This window comes from Brachyhypopomus gauderio, chromosome 11 (genome assembly GCF_052324685.1).
Source record: "Brachyhypopomus gauderio isolate BG-103 chromosome 11, BGAUD_0.2, whole genome shotgun sequence".
In the NCBI taxonomy this organism is placed as follows: domain Eukaryota; kingdom Metazoa; phylum Chordata; class Actinopteri; order Gymnotiformes; family Hypopomidae; genus Brachyhypopomus; species Brachyhypopomus gauderio.
The window spans coordinates 18,096,675-18,113,262 of NC_135221.1; the positions used below are offsets into that span (position 1 = coordinate 18,096,675).

The 16,588-nt window shown below is 41.6% G+C and overlaps 1 protein-coding gene across 2 annotated transcripts; it reads left to right on the plus strand.

Moving 5' to 3' along the window:
* Positions 1 to 2,589: 2,589 nt before the first annotated feature.
* Positions 2,590 to 16,147, plus strand: fbxo38 (F-box protein 38). Of its 2 annotated transcripts, none has more exons than XM_077022520.1 (21): positions 2,590 to 2,701; positions 3,610 to 3,868; positions 4,157 to 4,290; positions 4,558 to 4,721; positions 4,849 to 5,014; positions 5,129 to 5,404; positions 6,058 to 6,151; positions 6,229 to 6,359; positions 7,436 to 7,606; positions 8,012 to 8,154; positions 8,527 to 8,710; positions 8,802 to 8,936; positions 9,019 to 9,192; positions 9,289 to 9,855; positions 10,664 to 10,764; positions 10,841 to 10,943; positions 11,638 to 11,804; positions 12,434 to 12,579; positions 13,601 to 13,704; positions 14,192 to 14,305; positions 14,537 to 16,147. In XM_077022520.1, exons 2-21 carry the CDS (start codon positions 3,732 to 3,734, stop codon positions 14,713 to 14,715), a joined length of 3,390 nt encoding a protein of 1,129 aa, XP_076878635.1. In that variant the 5' UTR covers positions 2,590 to 2,701; positions 3,610 to 3,731; the 3' UTR covers positions 14,716 to 16,147. The 2 variants fall into 2 exon arrangements, with proteins under 2 accessions (XP_076878635.1, XP_076878634.1); XM_077022519.1 differs by having other exon boundaries at positions 2,614 to 2,701; positions 3,625 to 3,868.
* Positions 16,148 to 16,588: the final 441 nt, after the last annotated feature.

Here is a 16,588-nt window from a genome sequence, read left to right on the forward strand (position 1 = left end):
ATTATATAATAATCACATATTTGAAAAGTTCCAATCAGGTTTTAGGCCTAATCACAGTACTGAAACAGCATTAGTCAAAGTAACAAATGATCTCCTCCTTGCTTCAGATCAAGGCTATGTATCACTGTTAGTGCTTCTTGATCTTAGTGCAGCTTTTGACACAATTGATCATAGGATCTTGCTAAAGCGGTTAGAATGCTGGGTTGGAATCTCAGGCACAGACCTTTCATGGTTTTACTCTTATTTAACAAATCGCTATCAGTTTGTAGAGCTCAATAATATTCCATCCAAATGTACAAAAGTTAAATATGGGGTCCCGCAAGGCTCCATTTTAGGACCACTATTATTTACATTATATATGCTACCATTGGACACAAACATAGTGTCAATTTTCACTGCTATGCAGATGACACTCAAATTTACATATCAGCCAAACCTGATGACAAACTCAGTTTAGGAAAAATTGAGGCCTGTGTAAGAGATATTAAATGCTGGATGTCTCTAAACTTCCTCCAACTTAATGAGGACAAAACAGAAGTTCTCCTCCTGGGCCCTAAGGCCTCAAGACAGAAAATTCCAGATCTAATGCTTAATCTTGCAGACTACCCCATTACACCTGGCACAGTAGCCAAAAACCTAGGCGTCATACTCGACTCCGACCTATCATTTGATAAATACATAGATAATACTACTAGGATAGCTTTTCTACATCTCCACAACGTTGCCAAGTTAAGAAATGCATTATCACAGCATGATGCAGAAAAATTGGTGCACACCATTCTTAGCTCCAGATTAGACTACTGTAACTCATTACTGTCAGGATGCTCAAATAAGAATCTAAATAAACTTCAAATAGTTCAAAATGCTGCAGCCAGAGTTCTGACCAGAACTAGAAAATTTCAGCATATCAGACCAGTCCTATCAGCCCTGCATTGGCTCCCAGTTAAATTCCGTATTGATTTAAAAATTCTTCTATTAACTTATAAAGCACTGCATGGGCTTGCTCCTGATTACCTCCAGGAACTTATTTCCTATTATGAACCCCCACGTCCACTAAGATCACAGGGTGCTGGCCTCTTATTAGTTCCAAAAATTAATAGGGTAACAGCAGGGGGAAGAGCCTTTTCTTGTAAGGCCCCCCAGCTTTGGAACAACCTTCCAAAATACATCCGGGACTCTGACACAGTCTCAATCTTTAAGTCTAGGTTGAAAACCCACCTATTTGGTTTAGCATTTGATAATTAATATTCCCCCTTAGATAATGGTACAGATCCAGGGGTTCATAGACGAAGGGTTTTATGGTAGACTGGGGCACTGGTGCTGTCATCCTGTCACTGCTCGTGGTCACTCAAGTTTGTTGACAGTGCAGTGGATGAATGCCATTGTCTCAGAATGCCCCCAAGTCTATGTTACCTTCTGGTTCTGGCTTTTTTAGCTAGGCTGTAATAATTTAACTTAATGCCGGAGTTGCTGCCACACTCCAGAAATGTTTATAATTTCACCTGTCCTATATATGTCCTCATACAGGGTTAATTTTCCCTGTTTCATTTCTCCACATGGCTGCCCGCCTGCTTCAGGAATAATGAGATGAGGAGAGACAAGCGATCCATCCTGGGCCGGCCACCTCCTAACCGGATGCCTACACCAAGATGGACATTATTACATCTTTTTCCTTTTCTATATTTCCTTCTGTCTAAATTGTTGTTGTAGTCATGGTGACCGGTGTCGGCCAGAGGAGGATGGGTTCCCCCCCTGAGTCTTGGTTCCTCTCAAGGTTTCTTCCTCATGCAAAAAAACTAGGGAGTTTTTCCTTGCCACTGTCGCCCTTGGCTTGCTCACTGGGGGCTAGGACTCGGCACTTGTAAAGCTGCTTTGTGACAACTGTTGTAAAAAGCACTGTATAAATAAATGTTGATTGATTGATTGATATTTTTTTAGCTGTTTTAGCTGTCATTTTAAAATATTTTAATATTCTTTTCAGTGTCTGTTTACCTTCAAGCCTTTCTGTTTGGGGGTTAAAAAGGATTTTTAACAATAATTGCATCCACTGATCTCTAATAAGGAACACAAGTATGCATTCTGTTATAAAAAGCTAGAAATTGACTAAAGGACATTTAAATTGTTGTCTTCTTTCATAAACTGACGTGTGTAAAAATATTTTGTATTTTGACGAAACCATCCGCCGATCCGCATAAAAAGCGACATCTACTGGCAGTTGCGTGATTATTAAATGACAGCGATTTGGTTGTTTAACCACAGATTGAAATAATTTAATTTAAACAACAATGTGACGACTTCTGATATAAAAACTTCTCATTAATTTTTAATCGCATCTAATGACATATTAGCAATAGTGAGTTAAATTGTGTGTTGTGGCGCAGAAAAAAATTTCAAGGCTGCAGAACTCAGTGAGCAAGGATTCCTAAACACAGCTGATTGTTTGTTTTAAATTTACAATTAAAAACAATGACCCATTACATTGATTACACTATGTAAATATTCAGTTTCATTCAACCTATATTATTATTATTATTATTATTATTATTATTATTATTATTATTATTATTATTGCATTGGAGTGGTTTACACGTTTGGAGTCTTTTATTTTGAAATCAGCCTCCCTGTCTGTGGTGCGATGCTCGCCAGTGCTGCTGTCTTTATACAGCTGACTGAACGGAGGTCTGAGTCTGTCCGAAAACAAGTAAGCTTTTACTGTTCCACACTTGTCCTTAAGGTCCGCATTTCACTGTTTTTGGATAAGGGTTTAGTTTGAATTAAAAGTAAATGTCAACGACTGAAGCGAACTGGCTTGCTTGCTGGCTTAGCTGCCCAAATACTGAAAATCTAGCCAGCTAGCATCCAGAGTGGAACAGCTAGCTGGCTAAGCGTTGTGTCCTAGCTAGCGTTGACTAGCAAACACAACTCAGTGAAGTCTGAACGTTGTGCTATTGTCGTCCATGTTATCAGCAACTAAACGAAGTGACTCAGATAAATTAGTTTAGAACTCTTGGTATACACAACCTGACTATGTGATTAAATGTCTGTTGTTTGTTACTTTTTGCTAGCTAGCAAGCCAGCTAACAAAATAAGTAGCTGCCTGTGTGTATAAAACGTAGGCAGCTTTCTGGCTGGTTGGGTCAGGTTAGTCACCAAGCTGAGGTTAATGATAGCTGATGACAAATATAAGGATTTTGCCATTTGATAATCTACAAGTAATATTTAGCTTTTCCCAGTTGACGTTATCTTTTCAGACACAAAAACGAAACCAGGTTGGTCTTTTGCATAGGTTCTTATGTTGATATTATATGTTTATATAATATTTTATCATTTTGAAGACTTTCCTCATACAGTTTCATTACCGGGCTTTTGGGATATCGGGCTGAGCACATCAAATACTTCTGGATGTTGTGCAGGTTTTGTGATCAGTCATGCTGGCACTACCACTAGGCTGTCTAATTAGGCTGTCTTTGACATTGTGTATGTGTGTGGTTTTTGTGGTAATGACGCTGCTGCAGACCTTTACAGCGTCCAGTCAGCATTGTGTAGATGAATCTGCATCTCTTTGCCTTGTTTAGTTGTTTTGTAGTAATGTGTTTCATTGTCTCATAGAAACTATTTCTTCAGACAGACGTGACACAAGATTGTATGTAGGTCTGGATGTCCGAAAGGGGCCCAGGAGGGAGGGAGTGAGTAACTGGCCTTCCTTGGGTGAATATCCCACTTCCCTGGACATGATGGCCCCTAGACGGAAATCCACCAAGACACGGAGTATGGGAGGGGGAATGGGAAGTTTAAACTCTTTACAAGAAGGGGATCCCAAAGATTACATAAATGAACTTTCACATGAGGTGCTCTGTCACATATTTCGGTGAGTATCGTTTGCAAATTGCAATACATTAGCAGTTGGATATACAGCTTGTTACAGGTTCTATTTAAAGGACATTGGAATTGTAAGGAACTGTATCATGAAATATCTACTGCTAAAGCATTAATGCCAAATGCCATGTTAAAGATATAACTTTTATTTGCAAAACATGTATAGTAAAGTGTTCAGGGATTGAGTGATGTCCTTTTTAGCACTTTTATGATGTTAAGATAACAGAACTAGGATATTTGTGGATTCTAGTCTACTGTCTAAAGGTTCTGCTCACTACAGGTACCTGCCTATGCAGGACATTATGTGCATGGAGTGTCTGTCACGGAAGCTACAGGAAGCAGTTACTCTCTACTTGAGGGTGGTGAAAGTGGTGGACTTGTGTGCAAGTCGGTGGTGGGAATACATGCCTTCAGGTTGGTGGACTATAGCATATATGTGCTTTCTAATGCACACTTACAGTTAAGGTAGTTATTATGATATGCTGTCAGTGCTACAAGAGATTGCCTCAAAATACATCATTGAATATCACAGTGCAGCAATATGTGCATTGGTGTAAACCAGTGTTTTGCTAAATGCTAGTGCAACATCTGGACATGTGCAAGACCACATTGTCCTACCCTGTCACGTTGTCATTAAAGGGTGGCAGACTGTTGTTTTAATTGCATCTTCTTTCAATGTAGGATTCACAGACTCAAGTTTCCTCACACTCCTGAAGAAGATGCCTGATTTAGAGCAGTTGTATGGTTTGCATCCACGTTACTTAGAGCGCAGAAGGGTGAGGGGATATGAAGCTTTCAGTATTCCTGGTGTTCTGGAGGCTCTTCAGGCCTGCCCCAACCTTCTGGTGAGTGCAGGATGTACAAGGGAAGAAGTTGTTGGAGTAGCTAGCCTGGTGTCCTGGATTTCAAATAGCATTTAGGTATGTGTTTTGTTGGATGCATGTATTAACTCATTTATTTGTTCATTCAAAGGGTGTGGAAACATCTCATTTAGAGCTTGTGGAAGCAATTTGGAACTACATGCCTCAGGTTCACATCCTTGGAAAGTTCAGGAACCGCAATGGAGCCTTTCCTATCCCCCCTGAGAACAAACTCACTATTCCAGCTGCAGCTAAAATCCAGACCCTCCACCTTGTTGGTAGGCTTAAAGCTGTTGCAGTTTGGCTATTTAAGATTTTTGTGGTTTTGTATCATTGATGTTTTGGTCTATGTGATGTTCTGTAAATTCTGTCTAAAATTCTCCATTCCTCAGGAGTCAATGTACCAGAAATCCCTTGTGTGTCTATGCTTAGACATTTGTATATGAAGTGGGTGCGCCTTACAAAGCCTCAGCCCTTCAAAGACTTTCTGTGTGTGAGCCTGCGTACGTTTGTCATGAGAAACTGTGCCGGTCCCACTAACTCCTTGAAGTATGTGCCACTGGTGACGGGCTTGGCCTCCGCACGCAACCTGGAGCAGCTGGAGCTCGTGAGGGTCCCTTTTTTAGGGGGACTGATACAGCATGTAGTGGAGGACAGCTGGAGGTCAGGTGAGGGCAAACCGCTGATTTAATCCACTCTGTTTAAAGTAATATAAAGTGATATTATCCACAACTTGGGGCAGTGAAGGCTATTTTTAAAAAGGCACAAGTGCACCTGTGGCACCAGCATCACAGTCTGCCCTATATGTGCATGTCTATTGGATATATATATTTTTTATAATCTTTGAAAAAAGCTTGCCACACCGGGCATCACCACAGAGAATATGCCACATTTCTCTGAAAAGAAGCTTGTTTCGTGTTGCATGTGTTGAACTGGACTTGAACTATGCACTTATTTAGTCTGTTATTTAGTCTGTCTTTGTACTGACAAAAACATTCCCACAAGAGTGCATGTTTTCTGATTTATCATTGGCTAATATAGTTTTGTGGCTGATTCTTGACATGACATGCTATTATTCAGGATGTGATTACATTTCACCAATACATTTGGATTTCTCAATACATTGCTAATGGCTTAATTTATGATAGCCATATTTGATTAGATGCATAATTTGCTTATCAAAATGTCATTTTTTACATTTACTTACATATAAATGTAATTTCTACATTTGTTATATAATAATATAGAATATAAGTAACATACTGGCATGACAAAGGCATTGTGAACTTTCTGCCATTTTGACAATATTTTTATGTCCTAGGGGGGTTTCGAAATTTGCACACTATTGTATTTGGTGCATGTAAGAATGCACTTGAAGTTGACTTGGGCTACCTCATCATTACTGCTGCACGCAGGTGAGGGAGGACTTTTTGTCTTGAAAATACTGTTTTTGAGATTTATTTTAAGTTAATATAATTTCAATGCATCACAGGCTGCACGAAGTTCGAATCCAGCCTTCCTTAACCAAAGATGGCGTGTTCTCAGCACTAAAGATGGCTGAACTTGAGTTTCCTCAGTTCGAGACTTTGCACCTTGGATATGTTGATGAGTTCTTACTACAGTGTGAGTATATTACAGTCAAACCATGTTCTGAAAATTAACACCAGTTCTAGGCCCGTGGATGTTTGGCCCTGATATTTTTTAGCTTGGCTTCCTAATGTAAAGGAGCAAATGAGTTTTCTTTTTCCTTTTCTTTCTCTTCTTTCTGTATAAATTGTTGTTGTTGTCATGGTGACCGGTGTCGGCCAGAGGAGGATGGGTTCCCCCCCTGAGTCTTGGTTCCTCTCAAGGTTTCTTCCTCATGCAAAAAACTAGGGAGTTTTTCCTTGCCACTGTCGCCCTTGGCTTGCTCACTGGGGGCTAGGACTCGGCACTTGTAAAGCTGCTTTGTGACAACAACTGTTGTAAAAAGCACTGTATAAATAAAATGTGATTGATTGATTGATTGATTGATTGATTGAGCAAATACATTACATAATTCTGATTCTGAAATGCTTGTGAAAGTACTTCTAAAACTTTGCTGTTATTAATTTAATTAATTTGACAAATTACGGTATGATTTGTTTTGGTAAAGAAATAATTTGGCTTTAGATAATTTAGCAGTTTTCACTATGGAAAGGCAACAATTTTAGTGATTTTGTTATTCATAAAAAATAATGTATTTTTGTTAAAGGTAGCATCTATGGTCAAAATAGTGTGTGATATATAGACATACAAAGTTTAAAAGCAAAGCCTGGAAACCAACAGTTTCGGTGGTTCAATTGATTTAGACTTGAATCTAAGGTTTTAGTTGTATTTTTATATCCTATACCAGGCTACTTTTTTCTAGCTATTGGCCTGGCCTGGGAAATGTACTAAACTAAAGTAACATAGATGAATGATGACCAGAAATTGTACTTTTTTATAACAAGAAAGTATGCTAATAAGAGCACAGGCACTTAAGGCAACAGACGCGTAACCAATTTGCCACTTGTTAATTATTTTATTCACCCAGTTTTCTTTGACTTGAAGGCATTTTGCTGTATGGTCCGTGCTCCATTAAACCTCATATGCTGATTCATGTGTTGGCAGTATTTCGAATTGTGAGTGCTTAGTGAGTTGCTCTTTATTTTTGCCTGTTTGTATTATTTCTGTTCTAGGTAAATTGAGTCATACAGAGTTAGTGAAATATGGCCTTGCTGATGTCATAGAGAATCCAGGGATCATCACCGATATCGGAATGAAAGCTGTTAATGAAGTGTTTGCCTCAATCAAATATTTAGTCATTTACAACTGCCCACATCTTCACAACCCACATAACTGGATCACAGGTATTTATAACCATTTCTTGTTTCTCTCTGACCTGAAGATTTATAGCTTTAATCTAAGCGTTTTTTAAATGGCATTACGTATAAACATCCGGAGGAATCACTGTGTAATCGAGGCTGTTTAATCTTATGGCCGTAAACTGTACTTTTGTTACATCTAAAATTAAAAGGCTGGAGTGAAAAAGCAAAAGAAACAAAACCAAACAAAGGTGACATTGTGCTCTATATATTTAGTTATTGTTCATTTCAGATCCAGTGTGGAGTGCTGAGCTAAAGTGCCAATTTGATCCCATATAAATTGTGTAAAATCTGAACCACATCTCCTTTTAATTTAAAGTGGTAAACAGTCGTGTCTGCCATATCTAATTTATATCTAATGTATGCATGCTGTCTGAACTTCTCTATTAGATCATTCTCGTTGGAGCCGATTGGTGGATCTCACTCTAGTGCGCTGCCATGCCATTAAGCTTGAATCTTTTAGTCAGTTTATCGAAATGCTGCCCAATCTGGAGTTCATCTCCCTAGACCAGATGTTTCGTGAGCCCCCCAAGGTGAGCATGGCATGGTCAACACACATTGAACAGACTCATTCAAATATTGGCACAGTTCTTGCTTAGATGAAGCCAAGAATAATGGAAAACACTTCTATTAAACATAGACCTGTTCTGTGCTAAGAGGCTGATTCCTCCTCATGTTCTCCTAAATTGTTGTGCATGGACGTTTTTGAAGTTGTGCCAGAATGTTGTGTGTGTATATTTGGATATAAAGAAGCAATTGTAAATGGTCTGTTTTGAAATGCTGTGATTTAACAAACTACAAAGAAGATAAAGTTTTATTTTCTGAGACTAACTGTAATGGGGGAACCACCCAGTCATGCCTCAGTAGGTGTGGGATCCCAACACTGTTGCTGTGTCTTTTTCGAGGGTTGTGCTCGGGTCGGTTTGAGTGCAGGCACGGGTATTGGTGTATCCTCCGCTCTGGTTAGTAACCAGAACCCCAACAACGGCAACGACAACAACAACAATCACCAGAACAACAACGCTGCCAACATTCCTCCGCGTAATCGTGACAACCATGCTGTTGACATGCCACCACACAGAGTTGAAGGTATGGTGTCCTTGTACTAGAGGGAATAAAAACCCATTTATTTACTTATTTATTTTTGTTAGTGTTGAACTGGTGTACTCTTTTTGTGCAGAGATCCCTGATGTAGAGGGCATGGTGGTGGAGAACATTGAGGCAGAGCCTCAGGCTACAGCTGCCAGTCAAGGGGAAGCTCCTCAAGGTCTGTGTCCAGCACAAAACCCTGCACTAGAAGATGAAGAGCAAGCAGGTATAAGGTGCCTCACAACCACATCATGGTTAAAATCATAGTTAAATGTGCCGCCGATGTAGTTGCTGTTTCTTTCCTTTAGGGCCCAGTGGTGTGCAGCCTGCCATGAAGAAGATTCCAGTTGTGGTGTCTGATTCTGACAGTGAGGACGAGGAGGGTCCAGTCAAGACCCAGGACAACTTTCACTCGCAGCAGCCGTACGACGAGGCAGATACGCAGAAGAAGCCCGGGGCTGCAGAAGATCCAGCTTCGAGAGGTTTGTCATATAGGTTCATATCTCCATGAATGACGGTTCAAACGTGGAGCCGGAGGTGTTCTAAACGCCGCTGTATTTTTTATTTTTTTTTGACAGGAAAAGGGAAAACCCCGCTGCGCCGACGTGGTTCGCAGTGTCCCAGCTGCGAGAAGGGCTGTCAGGTGACCAGCGAGCAGATCAAAGCAGACATGAAGGCAGCCAGCGAATCGACGGAGGACGGCTCCCGAGACCGAACTGGTGGGGCCGCTGGCCACAACACCGGCGGGTGTGTCTGCTCCATCCGCTGGAGGGAGGAGTCCGCGAACCCCGAGGGACGAGGAAGGGCGGGCGCCAGGGAGGAAGGCCCCATGAGAACACGCTGCTCTTGCGTCCGGGCTCACGCCGGCGCCGAGACCGGCGCTCGCACCACCCTCAGCCAGCCAGCAGGGGGAGAGAGCAGAGCGGGTCACCACGGCCCTGAGCAGACGGTCAAGGCAGAGCAGTCTGAGGCCAGGCACAGAAATGCCCCTCCCAGGACTCCGAGCTCTGCCGAGGGTCACGGTGCGGCAGGGCTCCAAGGAGAGGCTGGTCCTCCACATAGAACTTCCAGAGACATGTTTTCCAGGCGGCCAGTCACGCGTGCATGCAGCAGGCTGTGCTCCGTCCCCCTAGTGTCGGAGTCGGGTAAGTGCAGGAGAATCGCAGGGTGTGAGAGGAAGTGGGCCGAGTCACCAGTTTATTATCTACACTTATAAACTGAACCATGTCCTGTGTCAAGGGCCTGCAGTGTGTGGTAGACTAGAATCACGGGTCTGCCTGGTTTCTATGTTGGTGTGTAACTGAGCTTGGAATGGCCAGAATGACCAGCATTTGGCATGTGAATTATAATAAGTCTGTGGCGTCATCCTGTTGGGTGTAAACAGTAATGTGATGTTTTCCTGCCATATTTTGAAACCTATGATATCCACCGAAGACCGACAGCGTGGCATATCTAACCATAGTTGTCGTCCAAGTGTATCCATTTATGACAATCCCAGTATGATGCACCATATTGCAAGACACATTTGAAAACATTCTTGAAAAATGATTCATTGCTTACGTGGCCTGCCCAGTTCTCAGAGCTCTAACCCATATTCAGCATGTTTAAACAGGGCTAAAGGGCTGTTTGAAGCAAGACTGCAAACAGCTCACAGCAGCTGTGCCACTCGGTTATATCCGCACGGTACACCACACACATTGCATTCAAAGGACATTTGCCCAGGCAAATCTCTGCCGCGTGACAGGTGTATCTAATAAACTGGTAGCTATACTTTTACTTCATTATTGGGTAGTAAGATTTTATTTGCAAGCCTGGGAGTAATGAATTGGCCACCCCTAAGACAGTATGAGTAAACACTGCATAAATCTAGATGTAAACATTCAAAGTTTAAGAAAGTGTAAATGTTGCATGGTTTTAAAAATATGACCGGACTGTTCACAACCGTTCATGTAGAACTCTCCAAGACCAAACCTCGCGTTACAGTGAAAAGGAAACGCACAGCAGACAAGTCCACCAGCACTAGTGACCCAGTGACCGAGGACGACCACATACAGGTGGGTATGGACAGTCCTACAGGAACAGACATTTACTGTATTTACTGTTAAATGTATGTTTATTTTTTCTTCCTAGGTGCTCTCACTAAAATCGAAAAACCTAGTGGGAATTACTCTCACTAATTGTGGCATTACAGACCTGGTGCTGAAACACTGCCCTAAAATGATGTTTATTCACGGTGAGTCCATTTAGGCTGTGGAGAATAGTACAATGACTATAAACGATCAGGACGCAGTAGAGGCTATAGCTAGTTACTCCAGCAATGCTAACGTTTTCTGTAGAGTGTATTAAAAAAGCTGTATATAGTTAATAATGGAAGGAAATGCGTAACAAATCGGGTAAAGCACAAGACAGGTGGGTGTGTGATGCATGCCCACTTTGTGACAATAAAAAATGTAGTATAAAAAGTGTAGTATGTGTTTTATGTTTTGCCTTAAAGACAAAGGATGGGAGCTCTAATGCTTAGCAGCAGGCGTTTCACAACCTCAGCTACTGCAAAGGAGTGCTCACCCTTTAGCTTAGTGGAGTGAGAGGGAGTGCTCACTTTGTGAGGAACCCTGAGGCTTGGAGAAGAGGCAGGGCAGATTATTAACATCAATCCACTCAGCCAATCCAAAAACGCTTTAAATGGTTTAGCAAAAACCCACAATTTGAGTTCACAAGTTTTTACCATAATAGTGGAACATAATGTAATGCCTGTAAATGTCAATTGTAGTTGTATATTTACAACACAGTTTATAAATGTTTGATTTTTACCCCCCCCCCCCCCCCCCCCAGTTATGGCAAAATCGTTTGCATCCACCCACACACACACATTTCCCCCCACACAAGCGACAGTAGCCGCTAACTGACCCGCTGCTCCGTGTGTTCAGCCACTCGCTGCAGGGTGCTGAAGCACCTGAAGGTGGAGAGTGCCCCCATAGTGAACCGCTTTGATTACGCCCAGTGCAAGAAGCTGGACCTCGAGCAGGTCCTGGACCAGGTCTTGCGCATCCCGCCGGAGAGGAACCGCATCGTCTACATGCGTCCGATGCAGCAGGTCAGGGTTTACAGATCAGGATAGAATTAGTCAAACCCCAAATATTTTTATTACGACACCCTGGTCATCACAAGCCTTTTATAACCAATACAGATTTCAGTGGTATAGGAAGTCATGATTTACTGGTCATTTTAGAAATTTCTTTTGCAGTTCTTTCTCATGGTGTCCACTGTGTCTGTGAGGAAGTTATCATTAAAAACTATTTTTGTGCTTTCTCTAGTTTTGTGATGACACCCTGGTCATCACAAGCCTTTTATAACCAATACAGATAACCAATACAGATTTCAGTGGTATAGGAAGTCATGATTTACTGGTCATTTTAGAAATTTCTTTTGCAGTTCTTTCTCATGGTGTCCACTGTGTCTGTGAGGAAGTTATCATTAAAAACTATTTTTGTGCTTTCTCTAGTTTTGCTGAGAATGGTCCTACAGAGTTTCATAGCTCATACAGTGCTTCAACAGTGTTGGTTTAAATGCGTGCTCCAGCAGTGTTGTAAAGTGTTGGTTTAAATGCGTGCTCCAGCAGTGTTGTAAAGTGTTGGTTTAAATGCGTGCTCCAGCAGTGTTGTAAAGTGTTGGATTTGTTTGATCGTAATTTGGCTCTACAGTAGTGTGGCTTGTTCCCTCCAGATTGACTCGTTGGCCTTAGAGAAGAAGCTGTTCAGTGGACCCTACCCATACCACATAGCAGTTATCCACGAGTTCAGCAACCCCCCCAACGTCAGGAACAAGGTGCGCGTTCGAAGTTGGATGGATACTGTCGCCAACATCAGTCAGTATGTATATCTGTTTACACTTTTAAGCATAGTGTTACTGAATTGATGGACACACTGAAGAGTCTTGCATTGTTTATTTCTTTGTACTATTCAGTAATGATTCAGTTTGAAAAGCAGTATTGTTTTGGTGGAAATGATTCAGACTGGTTTCATTTAACATTGTTTATGTGCATACTGTAGTATGCACAGTGCGCACACAGTCTAACGCCTATCCTCACATGCTTTCTGCTGCACTAAGAGAGCCCGAATTATCAATTGTACTGCACCTATGTATGTATGAAATGTTTGTGGATGAGTCACCTAGCACACTTATACACACAGGAAACGTGTGTGGACGAGTCACCTAGCACACTTACACACACAGGAAACGTGTGTGGACGAGTCACCTAGCACACTTACACACACAGGAAACGTGTGTGGACGAGTCACCTAGCACACTTACACACACAGGGATGTCCACTAGAGGGCAGCATCCAAACCAGAATGGACAAAAACAAGAACAATTGCTTTGTAAAGAATGACTGAGAAAGTATATCAAGCCTCTTTTGTATAATAATGTTAAGAGTAAGGAGAGTGGGGTAAGGCGAGCCTGCCCTTTTTTTGTATACTTATTAATCTAGACTTTATGTAAATGTAAAAATCATTCACACGTGGACATTTTTACATGTCTGTGCGATTCTCTCCCAACAAGCAAAAACATCTCAGCACTGCAATGTCGATCTTTTCACCTAAGCATGTAATTCAGCCTTCATTAAGAGGAGGCTAGCAGGCAGCGGGTGATGTTAACATGTTTGTACAGTGACTGGTTTACTTATTTGCAATGTTAGCCTCACACTGTCAATGTGCTTCTAAAACAAAAGAAGCAAAGTAAAAATCCCAGTAATCCATTGCTGGCCAATCCCCTAAATATGGACTAAAATAAGTTATAAAAATTTGATTTAAAAAATTTTGCTGGTGTGTGCTTTTATTGTTCTGCCGTTTTCTCCCATTTCACCCATTATTTTTTCCACCTGTCCAACAGGGAACTAATCAAGTACGAATTCTTCCCGGAGGCAACAAGAACAGAGGAGGATGTAAAAAAGTATCCCAACTACCCCTGGGGCCGAGACATCTATACCTTAGAGGGTGAGAGGGAGCTTAATACCATCACTGTGTCAGCAGTGGTGGCAGATTAAAGCCTGATGTGTTTCCTGCTTAGATTGACCACAACCTCATTAGCTGAGCTGAGTAGTATTTGATTAAGTCTAGTTCAAGGCCTTTTGTTTATCTGAGTCTTTCAGTATAAAACAAAACTCACTTTCTTTGTTGTGCCACTAAAATGTTTACATTCTGTTTACATTCGAAAGGTACAAGATGGCTTATAAATGAACTGGAGTGGAATTTTCTAACCTCAGCCCAGCACGCCTGAGCACTGTTTTCGTTGTTTACTACTGCATGGCATGTGTCCTGGGTTAGAGTGAAAACAGGGTCTGGCGTAGGGTCCCTGTGATGGGAAGGATGTGGAGGCTACATCTACGCTGTATCATCTTGTTGTGCCTTTTCTCCCCCTTATTCTTATCGTCTTGCGTCAGTCAGTTTCTTGCGCTCATGCCCACCGTCTTCTCTGCTGCAGGAGTGGTAGATGGAGCCCCGTACTCGATGGTCTCTGATTTCCCATGGCTACGCTCACTGCGCACCGCAGTACCCAACAGTTACGCTCGTTATGACTTTGAGGATGATGAAAGCAGTAAGTTTTTGCACAGAGCACTGTGGTGTTACCAATACTGAATTGGTGAAACCTGCTCCAATAGTATTCTGTATAATCGTTGTGTTTGCATTGCCTGAGTAGTGATCAGCTTTTTGAACGCATCTGCCAAATGAATGAACATAACTGATGAGTGAGTGTATGACAGGTAGAAGGGCTTACAACTGCATTTCTTTGGTCCAAACGTTTGAATTTTACCTTCCTTTCTCTCAGCCACCATCTACGCACCCCGGCGTAAGGGCCAACTTTCTGCTGACATCTGCATGGAGACCATCGGTGAGGAGATCTCGGAGAGGCGGCAGATGCGTCTGGGTGTGTTCCAGCGCGTGGTTGTCGTCTTTATCCACTACTGTGATATGCACGGAGAACCTGTAGATGATGACTACATTTAATGGCGGAGTGCAGGACAATCCAAGATGCACAAATTTAATGTAGAAGACTTCTTTCCTTCATCGTTTTGGATGACCATCATTCTTACATTCTGGGCCCAATGATGCCTGTTGGGAAGAGATGAAATGGCTTTTTCAGTTGCTTTTATTTCAGAACCGTTGAGGTGATCTTATGGAAAGTGACTGCTTTGGGCATGCTGTTGTGCGGTATTCATCCTCCAATAAGAAATCGGCTGACAGTTCCCTCAGGCTGTTTCCGCTTGTGTGATCCACATGGCTAGAGGATGTTGGTCTGTCGGTGACATCGCTTACCTGGAAAGGTGCATGCAAGGATTGGCAGAGTTAACTGCACTTGTGAGGGTTTTGGGAAAAGAGAAACAAACCCGCACTTGTGAGGGTTTTGTGGGTTTAGAGAAACAAATGAAAAAGCTTTGCCAACTTTCCCCATTGTGCTATTTCAAACGTCATTCCTCAGCAAGTCACTGCGTCCGGTTTGTCAGAGTTGAAGCAGCGGTGTGTCAAAGCTCTCGGCTACACCGCCCACATCTGGTGTTGAGAAAGATGCGAGATTTGCTAGGCATCCATCTGCACACTAGAGGTGCATTCCTAAAAAAATATCACGTTTCTCATTTTGCTTAAGGCGTTTCTTTTTAATTTATTATTATTTTTTAGTACTCCCTGTGTTTTAATGTCTTTCCTCTCATCTATCCTCATCTTGGTTATTAGCATTGAGAATGTATATGCCCTTTTGCACATATTTAAAGAAATCACATTATAAGACGTTTTTGAGTGTCGTCTTTCCCCCCCTAGATATGAAGCACTGTAATGGTTAAAAAAAAAAAAAATCATAAAGTTTTTTCTCAATCATACCAACTTTTTTTAATAGTTGGTGTTACAAAAACTGTTCCTGTTTATTTGTAGGTGAAAATATGTACTGTAAGAAAAAGGTGAAACCATCCAGAACAGGTTGATGGTCATACATACAGAGGATGAGATACAGTAATTGTTAGTAAACTCCCAGTATTGTGTGTCTTTATGGGGGGAATTCCCCTTGTGTCATTTTTTTTCCCCACATCTAGTTTTGGCTCTTGCGTAGAAGATGGAACGATACTACAGCCGCTGCTATGTGGAGCAAAGGAAAACACGTCATAATCTATGATGTGATGCTGAGCAGATAAACATATGAACAAACCATTTTTGTGTCTAGTCTTAAGAAGGTACCTTATAGAGCCGAAAAGCCATTTCAGGTCTGGTTCTATGACTTTGTTCGGTGGCACCCTTTACTAATGTTTCTGGGTTGAATCTAAACCCACGCTAAACACTGCAGGAACCTGTGTATGAAGTTTATGTACAGAAAAACACCTTTATTAAAAATCCGAGATTTGTTTTATATGTTTATATAAAATAATTTCACATAATAAAAAGGGATAACTTCTGGTTTGTGCTTTTTTTTTTTTTTGAGGTAATATTTTAGCTTTACAGAAAGCTAAGTCAGTGCTAGACTGATGTCTTTAAGTGCTGAACCTTATACTAAAGTACCCTTAGGCACACTTGGCATTGCAGAGAGCATCTTCTAAATTACAGTTCACGTGTTATGGCACATCCATAGCTACGTCTCGAAACTCCATTCTACACTCTGAAACATACTGAATAATCCCAGAAGGAAAAAGAACTTGAGCTTGAGTAAATCTTGTCACATCGTTTACAATGCTTCACAGACACTAATTTGTGTTTAAAGTTTCAGGTCACTTGTAGCTTAACACTGTGTAAGCAGGAAGAGAAGAGATTTGTGACTGAAGCAGAATTCTCAGTGTTTGGTTCCTCTCACTGTCCAAACCTGCAACATGTCAGGATGACGGCTAAACCTGCCAATTTC